Below are 24136 nucleotides of genomic sequence, written 5' to 3' on the forward strand. Positions count from 1 at the left end.
CGCGGGGCGGGGCGCGGCTGGTGCGCCTGAGGAGTGATGGCGGCCTGAACTCACCTAGCACCGCGGTGGCGATCGGGCCTGGTCAGGGTCGGGGTTCTGTGAGTGAACACTAAGTAAGGGCCAGAGAGCCCGGAAAGGCGCCAGAGGGGATGAGGGACTGGGGAATGACGGCACCGGGTTTGGTGACTGCCCTCGTTGTGAGGGGACAGGGTGAGGGGCTGGAATGTGGTGAGGGGCCGGGTGTGAGTGTCTAAGGTAGGGGAGCAAGATTAGAGCCTCGGGTGAGTGGGCAAGTAAGGAGCTGGGTTGTATGAAGGGCCGGGATGCTTTCTGAGGGGCCAAGTGAAAGGGACTTGTGAACACGGTTTAGAGAGGAGCTGGGGCTCCTGTGGGCAGGAGTGAGGGACAGCCCTGGGACCAGAGTGAGGAGGGGTTGAGGCCTGTGCTGGGAGGGAGAATAGACGGGGGTAAGGCGGGAACATGCGGACAGCTGGTGAATCAGGAGGAAGCTGAGGGCAGGGCATGGAGGGAGGAACGAGGATTGTGAGACCTCGATAAAGATGAGAGGTCGGTTCTGAATGGAGTGTCCAGCCCAGAGAGAGCAATAGTTTTAGGTTGAGTAGGATAGCCTGGGTTGTAATGTTGTGCACTTCGCTCTTCTGCTTGATAAGCTGTACATATTTTGGAAGATGGAAACATGAAGGTGTCGTGGACAATAGTAACAATGGTAATGAAAATCATTTTTGAGACTTACTGTTTAACAGAGTCATCATTGGAATTCCTCGTTTCCTCAAGTTATTCCTTGGGACTGCAGACTTGGTGATGTTCCCTGTCACAGAGATTTTTTTGCCTATAATTGCCTGTGTTTGTTTCCTCTTCACCTGATTCTGGGCAGCCTTACTCCCCTGCTGTTCCTTATCTGTGCTGAGCTGTGGGGCTTTGACGCTTGCCTTCTATATTGGACTAGCTGCTTAAAGTTGCTAATTCTACTTTCATGAAAATAATATGGCTTGTTACATACAACGCTGTATTTAGACTTCCAAACAGGATGACTTACAGTTAAATTAAAACTAATTTATGTACAATAAACTACTCATATTTAAAATGTACGTGTTTGATGAGTTCTGACATATGTTTACATCTGTGAAACCATCACCATTTTCAAGATACTGAACATTTCTACCACCCTCAAAAGTTTTTCTCTTATCCCTTTGAAATCATTCCTCCCTTCACGACATGTTAATTGGTTCACTTTATTAGCATTTTACAGGTCCCATGTTCCCTGCCAATCCACATGCACATGGAAATTTTGAATGTTCTAGAAAGCTGGGTTGGCAGTCAGATAATTGTCACTTCCACACTATTAAAATTCCTTCTCTACTGACAGTTTGCCACAGAGCAGATACCCTCCCAACCTCAGGAAGAGGTACACCTTCCCTATACAGACCATTCTCTGAGAATTAGGAGCAGCCCAAGTCCCCATTCTATTGAAGAATTTGAACCTCAGAAACAACGATTCTGTGGTATGTTTTCATTGCTTCTGTCTGACGACCTAGCAGATTTTCATGGTAGTGGAACCCTTGGCAATCTTACCTAGACAGAACCCTATGAAACTTACATGTATAATGAAAGAGTTTTAGGGCAGTGATTCATAAACGTTGGGTTAAAAACAGTGCTAGTCCATGGTAAAGTTTTCATCTGTTCAAGGTGGAAGGAGAGAAAGAAAACATATGGAACATGAGTTTTCCATAAAGATAAATTTATTCTTAGATTATCATTCCTAGTCTTCTGGTGTTAAAGTGCTTTCTCACTGATGAAGTAATGGTGACAGTAAGTGATGGGTTTTAAAAACTGATCTATTTGTCAAAATAAAAAGTAATGATCCTATTTTAAAAACTTTAAAATCTATTTCTACTGGTTCATGAAATTCAGAAATTTAGAGGGATGGTGGTGTGGCTGCTGTATTATGTTGAGGAAGCATACTGCACTTGCTTCCTCAGAATTACTGTCTGATACGGATTGCATAGTGATCTCAGGTTTTGCTGGAATTATATAGATTCCCTGTGAAGTATATAAGGGCAGGAATTCTTACTTTATAGATGGAGAATCAAAACTGGGGAGCCAGAGAAAGTCTGGACTCCAGATTTGGTCTCATGAGAGTGACTTGGGGTGGAAAAAAGTTTGTAACAAAGAGTGAAGGTGATGTGGAATAAAAAGCATGTGATTTATAAGAAGGGTTGTGATGACGTGGAGGACATTATACTGGTAAAATATTTTTTTTTATGATTTGTAGTTCTGTTTCCAAGAGAGGTTAAAGAGACTTTGAGGGTGACATAGGTTTGAAGGTTTTGTTTAATAATGTGGCAAAGACAGGAACAGTTGTCCATAATACTTGGGTCACATTGTGATAATGGTAGGTCAGTCAAGTCATATGTCAGAGGGTTCTTAGGGACTGTGCATTCTTGATCGTTCTGGAGAAAGCACTAGGTTGGTAAGCTTACTGTTTGCTATACTGAATCTCTGTTGAATTGTAGTGCTTTAAGTGTAATGGGTTTTGCTTTCTGATATACAGCTGAGTGACAGATCTGAGAAAACGAAACATAGATGAGGATGGTGATGTAGAGATAGAAACATGTTTGGAGTGCTGTGTGTAACCACTTAGTCCACCTCTGCTGTGTGCCAGCACTCTGCTAAGTGCTGGGAGGACAAATTCATTCATTTATGAATTCATTTATTCATTCAGTAGATACTTCAGCATATAGTCTGCCCTTGTGATGCTCACATTTTATGAGATAACAAGATGTCAATAAATAAGACGTGGTCCTCTGAAGTCTCAAGGAATTTTCAATCTGATTGGGAGAGGTGGACACATGAAAAGATAATTTCAATTTAGAGAGAGAATGTGAAATGTAAAAATATATCATAATTAGATGATTACTTCTCTGTATCTAGTCTTAGTCTCTCTCTATGTTCCGGTCATATTTACTCAGTGATCTCCTGTATATCTTCACAGGTATCATAGTTAACATGTTCAAAACAGGACTCATTGTCTTTGCTTTGAATGTCTGCTTTTGTACCATATGGTATATAGCAGTCCAGGCATGAACTTCAGTGTCATCTTCCATCTTTCTGCTCCTCCACCCCCTCTATGTAGTCAGTCACTAAAATCTTAATACATTTCCTTTTATATTATCTCTATTTTCTTCATCTCCTCTGTTATATCTTCACAGATAAGGCTTTAGTTTACTTCCTTCTCATCTCTTATCTGGACTTTTTCCCCAGGATATCTCCTGCCTTCAGACCTTTCTTGGGTCATTTAATTTTTATTATTTTTTATTTATTTTTTTACTGGAGTTTAGTGGCTTTACATTGCTGTGTCAGTTTCTCCTGTACAGCAAAATGAGTCAGCCATACATATATCCCATCTTTTTTGAATTTCCATTTAGGTCACCATAGAGCAGTAAGGAGAGTTCCCTGTGCCATACAGTAGATTCTTATTAGTTATCTATTTTATACATAGTAGTATATGTATCAGACTTGCTCTTTTCTAATCCGTCCCTGGAATGATCTTTCTAAAAATACAAATTTAATCATGGAGCTCTTATGCTTAAAAATTTTGGCTCTTTGTCCTCTGTAGGATAATATCCAAATTCCTTAATATGGCATCATTTGGCCTCGACTCATGTCTAGCCTCATCTCCTGCCACTCTCTACTCTGTGTTCTAGCTTGAATAAATTGTTCACAGCTCCCTAACAAACATGTTACTTTTTTGAGCCTTGAAATCTTTGTAATTACTCCTTTCTCTTCTGGGAATGCCTTTTGTTCTCTGCCCAGTGAACTTTTCTCATCCATTAGGATCTGGTTCAGTTGTACCTCCTCTTTGACTTCACTGTCACCCTCTCCCACAAGGAGGGTGCAAGGAGGGAGAAAGCCATGTACAACATGGGATTTACTTTGGTAAGGGGAGTCAACATGTGATAGAGTTCACGTTGTGTTATGAGGGCTCTGCTGGAGTCAGGTGGGGAGATGCCTGCAAGAAGCAGAGGTGGTACTGGAGAGAGGAGGAGTGAGTTGGGACCATTCACTGATATCCCATTTGTTTTATAGGTATAGGCTGAGGGATAGACAAGCAGAGAGGATATATGTAATCTGAGCTCTAGATTGCAGGCTCTTATGAGGTGGGGTTTGTTTGTTTTTTCCTTTTGTATTCCTATGAGGTTTTAGTCAGATCTTCCCACTTTAAGCATCTAGGGTAACAGCACATTGCTGCCTCTTAGGTCAGTAAAAGGCAGAGCCTAGGAAGAGCCCTTGTAAGGGGATGAGAAGCCTTAGAACTTCACTGACCTGTTCTTAGAAGGTTGTTTGGTCTCTCTCTGTCAGCTGTAGGTGTTACAGGTGTATCCCTGCCCCCAACTCTCTCCCTCTCTTTGCCTCTCCCAGGGCAAAGGTTCCTAAGTGAGGCTGAGCCATTTCCTGCCTTGTTCCTGCTATTGGCGGACACCCTTGCTGAGTGTGCCTGTAAGTCTGAATTCGGGGCCCTATGGTGACTACGTGGCCCTGGCCCTTTGGGAGGTCTGAAGATCAGCTCCTTTTTCCCTGTGACTGAGCTTGTAGGTGAATTTGGGAAGAGAGGTCTGCATTTCTGTAGACTTTGCTATGGGAGGAAAGGGCACAGTCATAGGGTGGTGATTCCATTCTCTTCTTTGTTTTGTTTTGAACTTTTCAGGGTTAACAGGGAGTGAGGGAGTCTTATATAGGTGACAGGAACACTGAACTATGGCTTTCTTTTAGGCTTTTGAAGTAGGTGAAGAGAGGGTCCAGGTTAAGTGTTAGCTTTTGAATTCTGAGACACTGATTTCAGTGTGGTTCTTCTCTTTGAGGTCTTTGAAAAAAAATGGGGGTGGGGTGGGGAGGGAAAGTCCTGGAGACCAGTTCCCCTTGGGTCTGTGAGTAGTGCCCTATGTAGTCAAGCACTGGAGCGAAAGTGGTGCCCCAGGGACATCACAAGCTAGAAGCTGTTTGTTAGTCTTTGGAATTAGGTTCTGGAAGCTGGAGGCAGTTTAGTTTTGGACACGTTAAAACCTTACTTTGAAAACAACAACAACAAAAAACCTTACTTTGCTGAGACTGGTTGCTTGGCCCTTCTTCAGCTCCCCTGGGGATTGAGTGTGAGGTGGTGAGGATGGAAGTGTCAGAGTAGGTTAGAGCTCTCCTTTCTGTCAGAGATGAGGGCACCTTGGTCAGACAGGATCAGGAGATGGAAGTGGGAAGGAAAATGTCATTTATAGAGCACCTGGACTTCTACATAGGTTATCTTATTTAACTCTTAAAAGAGTAACAATACATATTTCATCAGAAATTTGGAGGATGAGGAAACAGGTTCTGATGTGTGATTTATTTAAGGTCATGCAGTGGGAAAATGGTTGAGATTCAAGCCTTTGTTTGAGGGACTCCAAAGTTCATGCTTTATTTACTACTTTGTATTATTCTCGCTGGACCTTAAGGACCTCTATTCGTTTTCAGTCCTCAGATGAGGTATGTCTGAGGAAACAGTCTGTAACCAGTAATACTGTTGTATCAGTCAGGGTCCTTGAAGGTAGCAGATGGCACAAATTAGGTTTGGAAAGAATTTAATGATAAATGGGCTGTCATCTCTGACAGAAAGGAGAGATCTAACCTACTCTGACACTTCTGTCCTCACCACCTCACACTCAATCCCCACGGGAGCTGAAGGAGGGCCAAGCAACTCGTCTCAGCAAAGTAAGGTTTTAACGTGTCCAAAACTAAACTGTGTCCAGCTTCCAGAACCTAATTCCAAAGACTAACAAACAGCTTGTAAATATATACAAAAGTATGGGCAGAGTTTAAGGAAACTGACAAAGGATGATGCAGTATCCCAGGGCTAAGACCGTGACAAGTGACAGCTCTTGGAACAGGGGAAATTTCTTCCTAGTAATTGCACTTGCTGGCTTTGCCTTCTCCAGCCCATGACTACTTGGGATCTTAAATACTAGGACAGATGCTTAAGTACTTTTTCTAGTGCATCCAAGCTGGCGATCCATAGTCAGTGTGGTTGTGTTTGATGGTTTATAGGAAACCATGTGTAGAAGACTGAGCATCTATTCTGTGGCACCTCCATTTTCTCCCCTCTGCTTTCTCCCTCACCCCGACTCTTTTGGGTGAGCGAGGGAGGGAAGAGTAGTTGGGTAGGGGGTGGTATTAGATATTAACTTTCCTCTTTTAGTTTTCAGATTTACCTGAAGTGGCACCCATGCTTTATCTTTTACTGTTTTCTTCCTTTCTCAGAGAAAGTGGTGTACTTCTTTTTCTCAGACTAGTACTATACTTGTGTTTTGGTCAGTTATCCCCTTCTGATTTATCCACAATCTGTTACTTTCTTCAGGCTTCTTTTCCTCACTTCACAGCTGCCCTTGAGGCTCCCCCTCTGACTGGCTAAAATCAACTGACTATTTTTAGTTTTCATTATTTTATCTCTCTGTAGATTGTGCACTATGGACAACCTCCAGTTTCCTGAAACTTCCTTTCCTTGATTTCTTGATTATTTCTTGGATTTCTCCTTCCATTTCTGGCTACCTTCACTAGTCTTTTTTAAAAGACTCCTCCTTTGCTTTTTTAAATCCTGGTTTTCCCCAGGATGTCACCCTTGGCTCCTTTTGTGATTACTGATCTCTTTGGATGATTCCATCCCCTTACTTAGCTTCATCTACTACATATAAGCTGGTGACTCCTGGATTTATAGCTCTAGTTGTGATTTTACTCTTGAGCTTGAGTATAATTTCTACTTGCTTCCTAGACATCGTGGATATCTTATCAGTGTCTAAAAACTTAACATGTCCAGAACTGTACTGAATTCTCTTCTAAAACAGAGTTCCTCTGTTGCGTGTTCCTAGTCTGTTAGTGGAATTACCTTTTACTGAGACTCTTAATACTTCATATTAGGGTCTTCTGTCATCCTCCATTCATTTGGTAGATCTTATTACTTCTACTTCATGATTAAGTTAAATCTGCAGGCTGATTATCTGCATTTGCATCCCATTCTTGCCACTTACTAACTGGGTAACTTTGGCTATTTAACATTTCTAGGCTTTGATTTCCTTGTGTGTAAAATGGAGATAATAATGCATCTGTGGTTTTTATTAGGCTTAAATGAGCAATAGCATGCAGTGCTTAGAATGGAGACTGGCACATATAAGTGCTCAATATGTGCTAGCTATTATAATGTTTAAATTCAGCATCTTGTTCCACAAATGTTTTTGAATGGCAGTTACTATGTTAGCATTGGAATTTCAAAGAACAATGAATGATATGGTCTCTCTTGTCAAGGAACTTGCTGTTAGTGACAGATATATTACAGGTATAAACACTTTCATTATCACAGGGGACATGCTGTGGGACATAGAGGTGAATCTCAAATTTACCTTTTCTAATTCTGCTCTTACCACTTTAGTTCATGCCATCCTTTTTTTAAATGGACTATTGAAACAGATTCTTATAAATTGTCTACTGCCATTGGTCTCTCTCTACTCTACCTTGTACTGCTAGCTGACATATTTTTAAAGGCCAATTTGATCTTAACATTTTCTTGTTTAAAAAGCTCCTTTATTCCAGGGTGTTCATAAATCAAACTCCTCAGCATGATATTCAGTGATATTTATAACCTTCACCTATGTTTACCTTTTAACTTAACATTGTCCTCTCTTCTCTAAATAGTCTGTGTTTAAGCCACACCAAACTTGCAACTGTTCTTTAAATTTACTGTGTTCTTTCACAGTGCTGTATTTTTGTAAATGTTTTTAATATGAAGAAGACTTTTTGCTCTGCTCTCTTTGTTACCAATATCTCTTTGTTAAAGTTTTACATCAGGTATCACCTCTTTTCTGGAATCCTCTTATAGTTTCCAGGCAGATTTAGTTTTTTTTCCGTAGTGCCCCCATGACATTTTTGTAAATACCTCTTTATAATATTTATTGAAGTTTTTTTATGCTCCCCCAACTGTTTTTATCCATCTTTGTATTTCCAGTGCTTGCTTAACACAGTGCCCCAGTACTGGTATGATGTACACTGAATTAATCAATGAGTGGGCCCTGCCTGCTCTTTAGGACTGGCTCTTCCCATTGTGTCTTTTGAAAAAAAAAAAAGACTGTCTTTTGTTCTCAAGAAAGTTTCCTTAAGCAAGCAGAGTTGCTGCCTTTTAGTTGTGAGCAGATAGTGGTGAGAGACTGTGTATCTGGGTAGAAGGAGATGGTGGTTAATGTAACTGTAGGGCAAAGTGTGGGTCTGTTGGCAGGTCTCTGGGTTCCTTTAGACCTTGTTGAGTATAAAGAGGAAGGATGATTGAACCACACCTTTCCTCTGAAGTTGTTTTTTTTTCCTCTGAAGTTTTTATACTTGGGAGGTATTCTTGAGAGCCATTACTGCTGAGAGGGTGGTAGATGTGATGAAGAACGAACTGTGAGCCATGGCTGAGGCCAACAGATGTTTACCACGATGGTATGGTCACTCACCTAGAGCCAGACATCCTGGAGTGTGAAGTCAAGTAGACTTTAGGAAGCATTACTACGAACAAAGCTAGTGGAAGTGATGGAGTTCCAGCTGAGCTATTTAAAATCCTGAAAGATGATGCTGTTAAAGTGTTGCACTCAGTATGCCAGCAGATTTGAAAAACTCAGCAGTGGCCACAGGACTGGAAAAGGTCAGTTTTCATTCCAATCCCAAAGAGAGGCAAATTCAAACTACCATATACTATACTCATTTCACCTGCTAGCAAAGTAATGCTCAAAATCCTTCAAGCTAGACTTCAACAGTATGTGAACCGAGAACTTCAGATGTATAAGCTGGATTTAGATAAGGCAGAGAAACCAAAGATCAAATTGTGAACATCTGTTGGATCTTAGAAAAAGCAAGGGAATTCCAGAAAAATGTCTACTTCTGCTTCATTGACTATGCTGAAGCCTTTTACAGTGTGGATCACAACAAACTGGAAAATTCTTTAAGAGATGAGAATACCAGACCACCTTACCTGCCTCCTGAGACACTTGTATGCAGGTCAAGAAGCAACAGTTAGAACCGGACATGGAACAGTGGCCTTGTTCAAAAATGGAAAAGGAGTATGTCAAGACTGTATATTGTTACCCTGCTTATTTAACTTATGTATGCAGAGTATATCATACAGAATCCTGGGCTGGATGAATCACAAGCTGGAATCAAGACTGCTGGGAGGAATATTAACAACCTCAGATATGCAGATGATTCCACTCTAATGGCAGAAAGTAAGCAGGAACTAAAGAGCCTTTTGATAACAGTGAAAGAGGAGAGTGAAAAAGCTGGCTTAAAACTCAACATTCAAAAAACTAAGATTAAGGTATCCAGTCCCATCACTTCATGGCAAATAGATGGTGAGAAAGTGGAAGCAATGGCAGATTTTATATTCTTGGACTCCAAAATCATTGCAGACAGTGACTGCAGTCACAAAATTAAAAGATGCTTGCTCCTTGGAAGGAAAACTGTGACCAACCTAGACAGCATATTAAGAAACAGAGACATTACTTTGCCAACAAAGGTCTTTCTTGTCAAAGCTATGGTTTTTTCAGTAGTCTTGTATGGATGTGGTGGCAGAGGATGAGATAGTTGGATGGCGTCACCAACTCAGTGGACTTGAGTTTGAGCAAACTTCGGGAAATAGTGAAGAACAGGGAAGTATGGCATGCTGCAGTCCCTGGGGTTACAAAGAGTCGGACACGACTTAGTGACTGAACCACAACTCTTTCTCTAATGAGGGTGTTGTGTCATGTCCCCAGGAGTGAATGTTGAATGCATCTGACAGGAGTGGGTATATGTGTGTTTATGGGAGTGTATCCTTGTATTTTTTTCTAGAATGAAAATTCTTTTGCTTTTTTGATTGGTTCTGAATTTTTACCTCTTAAAGATTATTTAGCAAGTTAAAGATATGTTTGTGTATTTCCTATTGGGTGGGCTTCTAGGGAGGGACCTGTAATAGAAAAAGGTTTCTTCCTCAGAAGTCCCAGAGGGCTAGAGTCAGATCTAGACTGGATTTCCTGATTGTTCATTCGTTCATTCATTCACTTGAGCATCTATACATTCAGCAAATAATTTATTGATCTCTAGGTACTGGGGGTGCAACAGAGAAACCTTGTCCTCAGTGAGCTTACATTGTAGTAGGGAAGATAGATAAATGAATAGGCAAATAAATATTTTTAGAAAATAAGATGCAGATGAAAGGAGGACTAGAAAGCTAGAGAGTGAAGGTGGGAAAATGAAGTTTCGATAGAATTGTTAAGTAAGTTCTCTTTGAGGAAATGGCATTTGGAAAGAACCGAGTGATGTAAACAATGTGAAGATCAGGAAAAGTTGCATTCCAGACAGAGGAAAGAGCTAGTGTTCAAGAAAGTCTCCTATGAGTGAAGTATGAGTGAGAAGGGGGCACGTAGGAAGTTATACAGATTAGATTAGATAGTGCCCTAGAGGCTAAGGTAAAGGACTTGGATTATTACCAGTGTGATGGGGAGTCATTGGAGGGTTTTCAGCAGAGGAGAGATGTAGTATGATTTATGTTTTAAAACTCTGGTTGCTGTGTGGGGAATAGAGTCTCAGAGGGGTAAGACTGGAGGCATGAAGACCAGATTGGAAGCTATTGCAATAGTGAGACATGTTTGGAGGGTATAGATTACAGGCTGATGAACTGGATATTGGAGGTAATAACAAGAAGAAAGAAGGATGATGCCCAGGTGTTTGACCTGAGCAAGTAGGTGAATACTGCTATCATTTATTAAGGTGGAGAAGGCTGGGGAAGTAACACAGGTTTGGTGCTGGGATGAGTTCTGTTTTACACGTGTTGAATTTAAGGTGCTGATTGCATGTGTGGTTTTCAGTGGGGTGGTGGTTCTGAGTTCTTTCTGGTGGGTGGTAGAAAGAGGCAAACTTCTGTTAATCTCTCTGTTCTTTCTCTTTGAATTAGATTTGTGGGTCTGGATTGGGCAGTGACCTCTGGGCTCACTGTTCCAGCCTGGTGCATCTTCTGGCTCCATGGGCAGCTGTTGGCTCCTGCAGACCGGATGAAGCAGACGAGAGACACAAGTGGAGAGAGCCTCCAGCTGGCGAGTTCTCAGAGTGTGACTCTCTGGCCGCCGGCCCGGCCCAGCCTGCCTCATGGAGAGGATGAACTGGCTGAGCAGACTGGCCTCCCGGGGCCCTGGGCACCGTGTACCACAAGGGGCCAGTCTGCAGACCCCTGTCATGGCTGACCCTGAGACCTGCCTCATGGTCTTTAAGAATCACTGGTCCCAGGTAGGAGACTCTGTGTCCAGGGGCCCAGTCTGCTAGCTGCCTGAATCCCTCTAAATTTCTGTGTTCTCTCACCTTGTCATCTTATCTTGGTTTCCTTCTCTTATCTGTCCCGATTCCCCAGGTGGTGCGGATCCTGGAGCGGCAAGGCCCTCGGGCAGCTCCTGGGGGTGCTGATGATCTCAGTGCTGTGCGCAACCACACTTACCAGATGCTGACACTCCTGGCAGAGGATCGCACAGTGTCCTCCGTCCCCACAGCTCCTGGGCCCCTGCTTGAGTTTGCTCTGCGTGAGGATCTGCTAACCCGTGTGTTGACATGGCAGCTTCAATGGGATGAGCTTGGGGATGGGGTTGAGGAACGGCGGGCTGAGCAACTGAAACTCTTTGAAATGCTAGTGAGCGAAGCTCGCCAGCCCCTGTTGCGGCATGGTCCAGTTCGTGAGGCTCTACTGATCTTGCTGGATGCCTGTGGCCGCCCTGTGCCCAGTAGCCCAGCACTGGATGAAGGCCTGGTGCTACTTCTCAGCCAGCTGTGCGTGTGTCTGGCCCGGGAGCCTTCACTGCTCGAGTTCTTCCTGCAGCCACCTTCTGAACCTGGAGCTGCTCCCCGTCTTCTCCTCTTTTCTCGCCTTGTCCCTTTTGTCCATCGAGAGGGCAGCCTGGGCCAGCAGGCCCGCGACGCCCTGCTGCTGCTCATGGCTCTGTCAGCCGGAAGTCCCACCGTGGGCCGCTACATCGCAGACCACTCATACTTCTGCCCGGTCAGCACCTCCGGGGATGGGTGTGGGGTGTGGTGTCGGCACCTTCCCGTTTAGGAGGTGTAGAGGGGCTATGCCCTGGGGCCCTCTCCTTTAGCAAGTAGCCCCCTGGGTTTGAATGCAACACCTGGAATTGGGGTGGGGATGAAACTTGGGCTCATGTGGATAAGGCAGGTATGAAGGCTTTTCATGGGCCAGTGTGCCCAGGTGATGTCTTGGCACCTTGGGTAACTAAATATCTGCTCTGGTAATAGCTTTTATCCCTACTCCCATAAAAACTCTGGGTTAATAGTTCCCTGTTTCCATTTTTTATATTGTCTGTGCCTTTGGTAACCTGTCCTTGGGGATGGCCCCCAGGTGCTGGCCACAGGGCTGAGTGCCCTGTACTCATCACTGCCCCGAAAGATTGAAGTTCCAGGGGATGATTGGCACTGCCTGCGACGGGAGGACTGGCTCGGAGTGCCAGCCCTTGCGCTCTTCATGAGTTCCCTAGAGTTCTGCAATGCAGTCATTCAGGTGGGACTGGGGTTCCCAGGAGCTCTGGCCCTTGGTCATTCTGGGGTAATGGGGTGGGAGAAGGTGCATTCTCTGGAGTTCTGATTTTCTTTCAGCTTGAGGGGAGAGGGCATATATGTGTTCTAATATTTTGCTCCCTTCCTGACAGTAGCCCCCTTCAAAATGCTCCATCCTCTCTTTTGTACCCATACAGGTAGCTCATCCTCTGGTGCAAAAGCAGCTGGTTGATTATATCCATAATGGGTTCCTGGTGCCAGTCATGGGCCCTGCCCTGCACAAGGTGAGAGTCATGGGTGGCAAGGCAGATTAAGAGGTTAGGCTGAGAAGTGGTTACCTCAATGCCAGGACCAGTGTGGGTGACAGTGGGCAGGGTACTCCTCCTTTTTTCCCTGTCTGTTCCTGGTACCTCCTTAGAACTTAGGGGAAATGGCTTTGTGTATGTGTGGGGAAGCCCTAAATTTCCAAACTTTCCCTTCCCTTCGTTCAGACCTCTGTGGAGGAGATGATCGCCAGTACCGCCTATCTGGAACTTTTTCTACGGAGTATTTCAGAGCCTGCCTTGCTCCGTACCTTCCTGCGATTCCTGCTGTTACACCGGCATGACACCCACACCATCCTTGACACCCTTGTTGCCCGTATTGGCAGCAACTCCCGGGTATGGCCCCTACCTCTGTCCTGGCTTACCTGGGTGAGCCATCTCCTCTCTCCAACCTTTGTTCTGGGAGGGTGTTCCTGCCCTTCTTTGGCCTTTGTCTCCAGTAATCACTTCAAAGTTAGGTGGCATTTTCTTTCTAGTATTAAACTTTTAACTGTTTGTGGACATTTTCAATGTGCTTCCCTGCTTTTGTAATATCTGGATCTACATAGGACAGTTATATTTTCTGAATGACTTTGGCCACTCATGGCTGTAGGTTTTGCCAGTGTGCAGCACCTGTAATATGGCATTGACTTGAGATTCTCCTCAGCTGTGTAGTGCTCTGTGGCTTGTAGGTGACTCGAGATCACCTTCAGGCTTTGAGCCTGCTTTATAACTAGTGTGTTCACCTGTTTTTCCTTTTGGATTTGCTGCACTTGAACTGCTGTAACTTGGGGCACCCATCTGCCCACCTGCCTAGTTACATTCCTTCCTCCTGAACATTTTGATTGAATGTTCAGTGTTCACTGTATTGTTCTCTGGTACTGAGGATATAATGGTAAGCAGTGGTTGCTGACTTCATGGAGCTTCCTTCATAGAGGAGGTAGATAAGCAAACGCATAACTGAAATAATTGAAGGTTGAGGTCATTTTTATAAAAAAAAGCCTGCTTAGAAAAGAGAGTGAAAATGGTAGTCACTCAGTTGTATCCAAGTCTTTGTGACCCCATGGACTATAGCCTGCCAGGCCCTGTCTCCCTGAAATTCTCTAGGCAAGAATATTGGAGTGAGTCGTCATTCCCTTTTCCAGGGGATCTTCCTGACCCAGGGATCCAACCCAGGATTAAAATTTGAAAATGTGTTGGCAGGTGGATTCTTTACCATCTAAGCCAGTAGGGTGATCAAAAAACCTCTCAGAGCAGATGACATTGAACTGAGACCTAAAGGCCATGAGGGAGCTAGCCTACTAAAGAGCAAGCGAAGAACAGTCTAGGCAGAGGGAGCAGTGCTTGCAAAGGACACAAGTGGGGAAGAGGAAATGAAATGTATTTGAGGAGATAAAAGACCAGTGTGACTGGAGGTGTAGTGAGCATGGGGGAGAAAGGAGGGAGAGGTGGGTAAGATTCAGATCATGCATGGCTTTGTAGACCATGGTAAGAAGTTTAGATTTTAACCAGTAGGAATATATATAAAATAGGTGTAAATTGTTTCTAAGTAATAAAGACCTACAGTCTTTCTGGGGGAAATAAAGCATTTGTTTAGCCATGCACTTTATGGCATGCATTTTGGCTCTATCACCAGTTTTGTTTCCTCCTTTTATTACAAATAATTGAAGTTCTCTGGGTCTTTGTGTTTGAAATAGAAGTTCTTGGATCACTAAGGGTTCTGGAAAGTTGTTCCAGTTAACTGAGTTACCTGGTAGTAGGGTTTGAAGTAGGTAAGATTTCTGGATAGCTATGTTTTGTATACTTGACATTCTCCTGAATAGCTAAGTTAGGGTATGTGTGAGGTTTTTAGACTGACTCTGATTTGACCAGTGTTTCTGAACCAAGTGTATACCCTAAAATTTGAAAATGACAATAACTACAACAGATTCTAAGCTCTGCTTTAAGTCTCTTGAGTTACAGTCTTTGGAAGTAGGCCCAAGGCATGTGAACTTTTATGATACTCCAAAATGTAAGTATGATACATGCCTTAGCTTAAGAATTATTGGCATAAACCAGTAGGAAATAGTTGCCAAAGCTTTAATTTTACAAAGATACTGAAAAAGTTTTATTTCTAATTATGCTGAAGTTCAACCATTGTCTTAAATCTATTTGGCCTCATAGAGTGTCTTGTTCATATTCTGATAATGTTGATTTCCTTCCTAGGGTTGATTTATTTTTTTCCTGTGCTGGGCTCTGTTCATCTTGTTTTTGTCTTAATCTTACCCTAACTTCTTTGATTCTCCCTCAGTGTCTTTAGTCTTTAGCACATATTTCTGTTAGTATTGCATTTGGTCCTCTGGTTTCAGGAGCCTTTCGTGGTCTTTGGGTATTTATTCTTGGCTGTCTGCTCTTGGAGGAACCAAATCTGTTCTGATTTCAGGATTCCCATGTTAAACATGCAGGTGCTTTCCCTTTCCTCTGTTTGGCCCTTTTAAGCTTGTTTCTATTGGCTTGACTTTGTAACCACTATAGTCTGACTTTCATGGCTTAAGGTGAATAATGCTGGCTAGCTAGTCTGAGTACCTGAGTATCTGTATTAGTTTCCTATTGCTGTCACAACAAATTATCACAAACATAGTGGCTTAAAACAACACAAATTTATTACTTTACCATTCTGTAGGTCATGTATCTGGTACTGACCTTACCCTACTAAAATCAAACTGCCAGTGGGGCTGTGTCTTTTTCTGGAGGGCCCAGGAGAAAATCCATTTCCTTGATCATTTTAGTCCTTGGTCATGTTTACTTAATTGTAGTTAAAGGACTGAGATTACTATTTTCTTGCTGGCTGTCAGCTGGGAACCATTCCCAGCTTCTAGAGACCAGCTAAATCCTTGATTTGTGACTCCTTACACTTTCAAAACCATCAGTGGTGGATGGAGTCCCTCTCATGGTTCAAATCTCTTTCTTTTTGACCCACCTATTTAACTGGGCCTCTCTGGATAATCCAGGCTACTCTCCTCAACTTAAATTCCTTAATAACCTTAATCATGCCTGCAAAGTCCCTTCTGCCATGTAAGGTAAAAAGGTACAAGATCTGGAGATTAGGATCTGGACATCTTTGAGGGACCATTTTTCTACCTACCACACAATCTTTAATGAGTCTGAGTGTTTTCATTAAAACATTAAAACTCATGTTTTAATGAGTCTGAGTGCTAGTTAAGATGGTCATTTAGGATAAATATCCATGCTGACTAAAATGTGAACTGCTATCTTATCTCTTTCCCACCATGACTGGCTTTTAATTTCCCCTCAGTCGTTTGGTAAATGATGAACACCTAGACTGTGGAGGTAGTGACCTAGACTAAGACCCAGTATTTGTCTTCGAGGAGCTCAAGGTATACCTGTCATAAGGAAAGTATAGAGACAGCACTTGGGGATTCAGAGGCGTGAGGGAGAACTTACTTGTGTCTGCTGTTTTTGCCTAGCTGGAGGTGAACCACCCTTATTACTTTTCTGAAACAAAAGGTTTCCCTTGTTCTGGACCCACCTATTTTTTCCTTTTCCCGTCAACTGCCCTTGAACTTTTCTTTATCCTACCTTCTCCGAGAGACACTGGTGTTGGAGAGGTGACTCACACTCCATGTTCATAGCCCCACCTACTTCCTAGCTGGGATTCTTCCAGGTTCCCTCTGGTTTCTTCCTGGTAGGCATTCAGTTACTATGCTGCTACAGTCTGCTGACTGGCATTCACTTAGTTATCATTTTGTGTTGTCTCCTGTTAGACATTCACTCAGTCCCAGTATTTCCTGGGGTCTCTTCATGGGTATTCCTTCCATTTAAGTGTTGCTAGAATCTCTGTTGCCAGGTATATATAGCCAGAGTTTGATGACATGTATGTGGTCTATAGAAATGCATTAAATCTGGTACACGGTTTGTTCCTGTCTATAAATAATGAAGTCTTGAACACAAAAGATAGTGTAATCATTTACTTAATATTTGGATGATTGTTATATGCCAGGCCCTGTGCCATTGTTGTTTTAAGAGTGGTTGGTTGGGCCTTAGGTTGTGGGGGGCGGTTCCCGTTTGTTAAACATCCTAGAGGGCTGAGAGCTCTTACAGTGACTCATCTTCCCCGCCCAGCTCTGCATGGTGTCTTTGAGTCTCTTCAGGACCCTTCTGAACCTCAGCTGTGAGGATGTCCTGCTGCAGCTGGTTCTCAGGTACCTGTTGGGGCAGGGCTGAGGGATGGCTGATCCTGAACCTTCATGGCTCTTCGTGCCTTGTGCACTGCTGGGGTGTTGGGTTGCATTGGGGTTGCTTGTGCATGTCCTCCTGAAACCTGGCTTAGCCCTGTAGTTCCACTGATGTTCTCCCAAACCCTGTCCTTCCTTCCTGATCTATCCTTTCTTTTCTGCTGTCTTTCCCAGGTATCTTGTCCCGTGTAACCATGTGATGCTGAGCCAGAAGCCGGCTGTGCGTGATGTGGACCTATATGGACGAGCCGCAGACAAGTTTCTCTCCCTAATCCCACGCTGTTGTCGGCACCGTGCCTCCAGCCCACCTCGTCCAGAGCATGCCTCGTGGGCACGAGGTGGGCCTAGCAGAGAGGCAGGGAGAAGGGAGGACACAACGGGTATGGCCTGGGTCCTGGGGGAGCGTAGCAAGAATGCGGGGCCAGGGTGAAAGGAGGGAGGTGGCCGTGAGTGGCATTCCATCTTTAGGGAAGTTGATGAGAGGTGTTGGAGGGTGGATCATTAACTCTACCGGAGAAGTTTAGCTTCTGAGCAAAGCTGTTCCTTTTCTTCAGTCTGGTCACGCTCTTCTGTTTCTGTTGTTTTCGTGGTGATGGTGGTGAGGGGGGTGTTGAATGAGGAAAAGCTTAATTTGAGTGGTGGAGAGTCAGCTGTCCAAGCCAGTCACATTTCTGCTGCTTTGTTGCCATCTCATGTAGTTACCCATGGTGTCTCATCCCTCTTCCCACACCTCTGTCTCTTTGATCCCTCTTATGTTCTTTCCCCTCGGCAGGCCCTGGAAGCCCAAGTGTTGACTCCTCTTCTGTGGTGACGGTGCCCCGGCCCTCCACACCATCTCGTCTAGCCCTCTTCCTGCGACAGCAGAGCCTGGGTGGCTCCGAGTCCCCAGCCCCAGCCCCTCGCTCACCAGGGCTTGCCACGTCCCCAGCCTCCAGCCCTGGCCGCCGGCCCAGTCCTGTGGAGGAGCCTGGTGAGCTGGAAGACAATTACCTGGAGTACCTGCGTGAGGCGCGCCGTGGTGTGGACCGCTGTGTCCAGGCCTGCCGCACCTGGTCTGCCCCCTATGACGGCGAGCGGCCCCCTCCTGAGCCCAGTCCTGTTGGCTCCCGGACTAAGAAGCGCAGCCTACTGCCCGAGGAGGGCAGGGACAATGTGGGGGAAGGGGAGGAGGAAGAGCTGGGGAGTGAGGGGCTGGCTGGGGGTGCACGGGGAAGCCTTGGCCACCTGCCCCCTCCCCAGCTCAATGGGCTGCCAGGACCATGGCCTGAGGGGGCCAAGAAGGTTCGTCGGGTGCCAAAGGAGGGAGCTGGGGAACCACTTGAGGACACCTCTGAGGGCATGGCAGGACTAGAGGGCTTTGGGCAGGAGCTTCGGGAGCTTGAGGTGGCATTGAGCAATGGGGGTGCTGGCTCTGAGCCCCCTCTAGAGCCTTCACTACCTCTTGAGGAGGAGGAGGCCTACGAGAGCTTCACCTGTCCCCCTGAGCCCCCTGGCCCCTTTCTCAGCAGCCCTTTGCGGACTCTCAACCAGCTGCCAAGCCAGCCCTTCACTGGTAAGCTACTTAGCCTAGGTCTTCGCCTTTGTGTACTTTGCATGTTCTCGACCTGTTTGTGCTAGTTTCTGAGACTTCTTGGCCATGTCATTCCTGTGTACTTGCCTAGCTCCTCATCCATTTCGCTTGGGTCCCCTCCAGATACATATCACGTCATACTTGTGTCTCTGTGTCTCTACATCTTCCATGCTTGGGCTGGTTTGAGTATTGACTTTTGTCTAAGCCTTATGTGTCTGTCCTATGTGCATGTTCCAACTCTTCCTCAGTCTGGCTGTTTCCTGGGATGTGTGATCAGGATATTTTGTGTTTGGTGTTTCCTGGTAAATCACAGTAATACATCTGAACCATGTGTAAGACATGTGCTGTCCTGTTTGTGAGGCACCTGTAAATCATGCTGTTCCATGCTGTTCCCACCAGTGTATCTATCTGGGTGTTGGGTCTCCTGTCAGCTCTTCTGTGGCCCATAGTCAGCTCTCTGATGGACTTTCCTTCTTCAGCCCTGGCCTCCTTTCTCCCAGCCTCCTTAGAGAAGGTCTCAGTTTCAAGTTTCTCCTGTTCCCTATCCTTGTACCTTGCCCTGACTGCTCGGTAAGGCTTTCTAAGGGTTTATGGTTAGTGGTAAGAATTGCAGCAGATAGAGTGAAATACCTCTGTCTGGGTAAATTAGATCAGTGACATACCGCTATCAGGGAAAATGACAACACTGGCCTTGACCCCCCCAGCTAAGTTTGGTTAGCTGGTTTGGTTTGGTTTCTTCCAAAGACCCTGGGGCTAGACCTGGCCTGAGTGGCTTGGCTAACTCCATTTTGTTTTTGTTTGATCCTGCTTTACCCAGCCCAGCCCGCACCTGGCTCTTCTCCCTCCTCTATATACCATCCTGGGGGTTGTTGGGAAGACACTTCTGGGAAGCTGTGTAGTGATTTGGGCTAGACATTCCTTGAGTTAGTGTCCCGTCTATGTCTTTGATGCAGGTAAATCACTTACTGTGATGCTGGTATGTTGTGAGAACTCAGCATGTGGTAGGTTAGGGTTATTATCTCAGGCGCATGGCATATAATAGTTGACCAAGGCAACACATGTCTTCCTGTTGTTTGTAGTTAGGTTATTGTGCATTGATCAGTACAATCAGTACATGTTCTGGGCCCGGGATATGCTGTCATGCTGCTTGCACATCATCAGGCCTTTTGCTCTTTAGTATCTTGCAGACTACAGAGAATAGGTGTACTCATTTACTTAGTCTCTGCTTTGTTCTTTCCTTTTCTATGAAACTAGAAGGTGGTGTGCAGGTTTTACCATTTTCTTGAAGTGTTAACTGAAGCTCTCTGTCTTTTTTCTTCTTCATAAACTCATCAGAGGTTTTGTCTTATAAAAAAGTCTCCTGGAGATGACAAGGGGTATCTTAGGCCTTGCTAAACCAAGAGTTGATTTAGAGCTAAAGCTAGTTGTGTGTGTGTGTAGTGTGAAGACTATTCTAGGATCTTTTTCAGGATTCAGTGTCTCTTGCCCTTCATTGTTCTCCTGGCTTAATTCCTAGGGCAGTTCATAGGAACAGTCCCTTTCCCCCACAAATCCCTGACCAGACAGAATGTGATGGTTCTACTGCACTAGTGTTGGTGACCTGGCTTAGTTGAGGCCAGTTCTTCTAGAAGGCCATTCTAATCCCTTCTGCTAGTCTCTTTTCCACCAAAGAGTCTGTCCTGGATCAGTTTTCTCTGGCCCTGAACTAAGCTGTTTTTTCCTACAGATTCTATCTTACCATTTTTGTTCCCAGTTCTTGAACAGACCTGATTATTTCTTTGGTTCTCCAAAGATTTCTCCCCTTTTAAGTTGACCAGTATAGTCACCTTCTTTGCCTTCATTATGCTTTCTTCTTGCTTTATTTCTGACTCAGGTCTAGTGTTATTCTCTGTCATGTGTGTAACTTGATTTCTTCTTTTGATTCTAGTCACTTACTCACTTGTTCTTTCTTCAGTTGTTCTCTTGGGTGAAGCTTTTTAAAAAACTGAGAAATATCATATAGCTTATAGTTATTATTGAATACTTAAAATTTGCTGGATTTTGACCTAAATGCTGTGTATCAGTCTCTCTTTGATCCTCTTAATAACTTTGTGATGTGGGTGTTTTTCTTATTTTAACAAGTAGGAAACTGTGCTTGGAGATTTTTGATTCATCTAGTAATTTTACTAGTTAACGGTAGAGCTCAAATTTAATCAAGTCTGTCTTAATTCCAGAGCCTGTGGTCTGGCTCTTCAGCTAGAATGTGTATAAATCTGGCATCTGGCCCTCTTGTGGGTCTATGTGGTGTCTGCCGTTTTATCTTGTCCAGAATAGGTGTTCGCAGGATATTTAAACATTCCCAGTGACTGAAACACAAGTAATTTTCACCTAGTGGGGGATCTCGTTTTGGGGAGGAATGTGTGTGATGTGCACTGTGTTCAGGCCTTGTATCCTTGTGCCCACCTCCCCAGGCCCCTTCATGGCTGTGCTCTTTGCCAAACTCGAGAATATGCTGCAGAACTCCGTCTATGTCAACTTCCTGCTGACGGGGCTGGTGGCCCAGCTGGCCTGTCACCCCCAGCCCCTGCTCCGCTCTTTCCTGCTCAACACCAACATGGTCTTCCAGCCCAGTGTCAAGTCCCTGCTGCAGGTGTGCGATGCATGCGTGCATGGGTGCGTCCAGGCTCCATGGTGGGCCAGGCCCACAGCTGGAGTGGCCCAGGGGGTGCTGGGAACAGGCCTGGTGGGTCTAGAAAGGACTATGTCAGTCTGCAGCCACCCAGAAATGTCATGAAGTTGTGCTTCATAGGTGCTGGGCTCTGTGAAGAATAAGATTGAGAGCTTTGCAGCCTCCCAGGAGGACTTCCCAGCACTGCTATCCAAAGCCAAGAAGTACCTCATTGCCCGTGGCAAGTTGGACTGGACTGAGGGCCCTGCAGCCGGACCTGCCCCCCGCCGATCTGATTCCCTAGGTGAGGTCTACCCTGCCACCACCTCCCCTTCCTCCCTAGGCAACTAACTAGCTCAGGTTAATTGAATTCTTACTAAGGTTGAAGCCTTGTGGTGGGAACTGGAGAGTTGCAGAGAGTAGAATCTTGATTTTGTCTTCAAGGTCAGAGGAAAAATAGTTGTGTTCACTGAGAGCCAAATCAACAGTATCAGCAAAACTACTCTAGAAGCTTGGGATAGGTAAGGGGACAGAATAGTTTCTAGGTTGAGATTGTTTTTTTTTTAGGTTGCGATATTGTTAAAGCCTGGTGGAGGATATGACATTTGACAGGGGTCTTGAGACATGGGTAGGACTTGGGTGGCAAAGGAGTGGGATGACTTTATTATTTGTTCAGGAGATAGCATGAACTGTTTATCTGGAGCAGGGAATTTGAAAGGTGGTGGAATAGTTGGTAGTAAGGCTGGGAAGATTTCCTCACAGCAGAAGGTTCTCAGAGTAAAAGTTGGGATGGGTGGAAGTTGTAAACTTTTAGGCAGTGAGATACCAATTAGAGGTTCTATATGTGGGAGTGGAGAGATAAGTATGTAAGTTTCATGTGCTAGGTGTGTTGGAGTTAGGAAAAGATGGAGTCAGAAGAGCAATCAGGAAGCGTCTGCCATAATGCAGATGTGACCTGTGAGGCTTGAATTAGAACAGTAGAAATAGGAAGAATTTGATAAGGTGAAAGTGGGAAAGAAGTATTGGCAGTTTGGTGAGTAGTTGTGAGGTATAAGGAAGAAGGAAGAGTTATATATGATGTTTTAAATTTAGATCTTTTATCAGCAAGTATCTGAGTGCTTGAGCTTCCCAGGTAGTGCTAGTGGTAAAGAACCTGCCTGCCAATGCAGGGGGCATAAGACATGCGAGTTCAATCTGTGGGTCAGGAAGATCCCCTGAAGGAGGTATGGCAGTCTACTCCAGTATTCCTGCCTGGATAATCCCTTGGACAGAGGAGCCTGGCGGTCTACAGTCCATAGAGTTGCAAAGAGTTAGACATGACTGAAGTGACTTAGCACACATCTAAGTGCTACATCTTAGTACATCTGGGTGCTTGCCATGTGGTGTTGTCTTTGGTACAGGGGACTCATGGAGGTACAAGATGAGATACTTATTTTCAAAAAGCTGATAATCTAGACGGGGACTAGAGGACTGTCATAACTGAGGGAGCAAGGTCCCAAAGGTGGTGGAAGTAAGTAGGATCCAGAGCACCAGGGAAATTTTTTTTCCCCTTTTGAGGCAAATGAGAGATCAAAGGAGGAAATGATAAGTACCAGTGGAGTTTTGAGATGTAGAGGAAATTTTAGGGAATTGAAGTCATCCTTTATTTGCTAATCTAAGTAGGAAGCAGAATAATATGCTGAGCAAGAAAGCAGAGGTGAGATGAGGGCTTTCGGAGAAAGTGTGTAGGTTGGGAAGAGAGTACCAGGAGGATTATTATAGAGCTGTGAAGGCCCAGTTGAAGTTTCTTAGTATGACTTCCTCATGGTCTAGTGCCAGGAAGTAATCTTGCTTCCACAGTCCTGGTACTATGTTCACTGTGGAGGGGTCCAGGGATATAGGGGTAAATAAGACAGAGTGCAAGCCCTTAAACCTACAGATTAATGTTTGAGGAGAAGATGTGAGAACAAATTATTGAAATGCATCGTGATAGAGCAGTAAAATGGGAAGTTAGTGGAGGCCAAATTAGAGGAAAGTTGGGTATAGGGGGATTAGGGCAGGGATGAAAACATCAAGGAGAACAAAAATTAAGGCAGAAGGGGCTACAGAAGCATGAGAAGAGCCTGGAAGGTTCCGGGGAAGCAGATAGATGTGGGTGCCAAAGCCGAGGGCTCTGTAGAGTCTCTAGAAGAGGTGGGAGGAAGTGTGTGAACCTGGTTGTAATGGACTCTGAAAGCCACATTTAATGTATCTGTTTAGTGTATCTCTGTCGCCAGTATTAGAGGGAGAGAATGGGAATGATATCATGATCTGGAGACTAGATCCCCAGAGTCTAGGCCCTAGGTCTTGGACAGGGACAAGAATACGTCCAGGGCCAGGAGTCTCAGCAGGAAATTAGAGGAGAGAAGGCAGTATTTTCAGTGGTTCATTTGAACTGACATGAAATTGTCTGGCCACAACCAGTGGGAGGGTAGCTTTGGTGGTTCTAGGAAAGGAATTGGTGGAAGGCCAAGTGGTAGCACAGGAGAATAGATCTTGGAGGGACAGTGGTGTGTGACAGATCTGATAAAGTCGCTGAACTCTGATTGCATATGTAGCCTCTGTGGGTATTGAAGGAGCAGAGGGTGTGGCTGAGGTGTCATAGATGGGCAGGGGGAAAGGGGAAGTGTTTGACTCTAGTACAGGAGGGCGCTGGGCAGCAGGAAGTAAGGGGATGTTACAGACTGGGGAGGAAGAGCTTAGTGATGTAGAATAGTGATTGGAAAGGGAGGAGCAGTAAGAGAATCCCTCAAGGTAAAGGGACCTGGAG

At 44.8% G+C, this 24136-nt stretch overlaps 1 protein-coding gene across 7 annotated transcripts in view; it reads left to right on the top strand.

Annotated features, from left to right (window-relative positions):
* The window catches only part of FHIP1B (FHF complex subunit HOOK interacting protein 1B), a 24912-nt gene continuing 776 nt past the window's right edge, over positions 1-24136 (top strand). The window contains exons 1-12 of one of the 7 annotated variants that reach the window (XM_061148497.1): positions 35-98; positions 4441-4518; positions 10997-11325; positions 11447-12085; positions 12440-12598; positions 12792-12878; positions 13086-13253; positions 17019-17098; positions 17306-17511; positions 17904-18683; positions 21152-21330; positions 21490-21652. In XM_061148497.1, coding sequence (XP_061004480.1) covers positions 11188-11325; positions 11447-12085; positions 12440-12598; positions 12792-12878; positions 13086-13253; positions 17019-17098; positions 17306-17511; positions 17904-18683; positions 21152-21330; positions 21490-21652 — 2599 coding nt within the window. In that variant the 5' untranslated portion in view covers positions 35-98; positions 4441-4518; positions 10997-11187. The other 6 variants (XM_061148517.1, XM_061148513.1, XM_061148504.1 and 3 more) reach the window with 6 other exon arrangements.

Source organism: Dama dama, chromosome 1 (assembly GCF_033118175.1).
Source record: "Dama dama isolate Ldn47 chromosome 1, ASM3311817v1, whole genome shotgun sequence".
Classification (NCBI taxonomy): domain Eukaryota; kingdom Metazoa; phylum Chordata; class Mammalia; order Artiodactyla; family Cervidae; genus Dama; species Dama dama.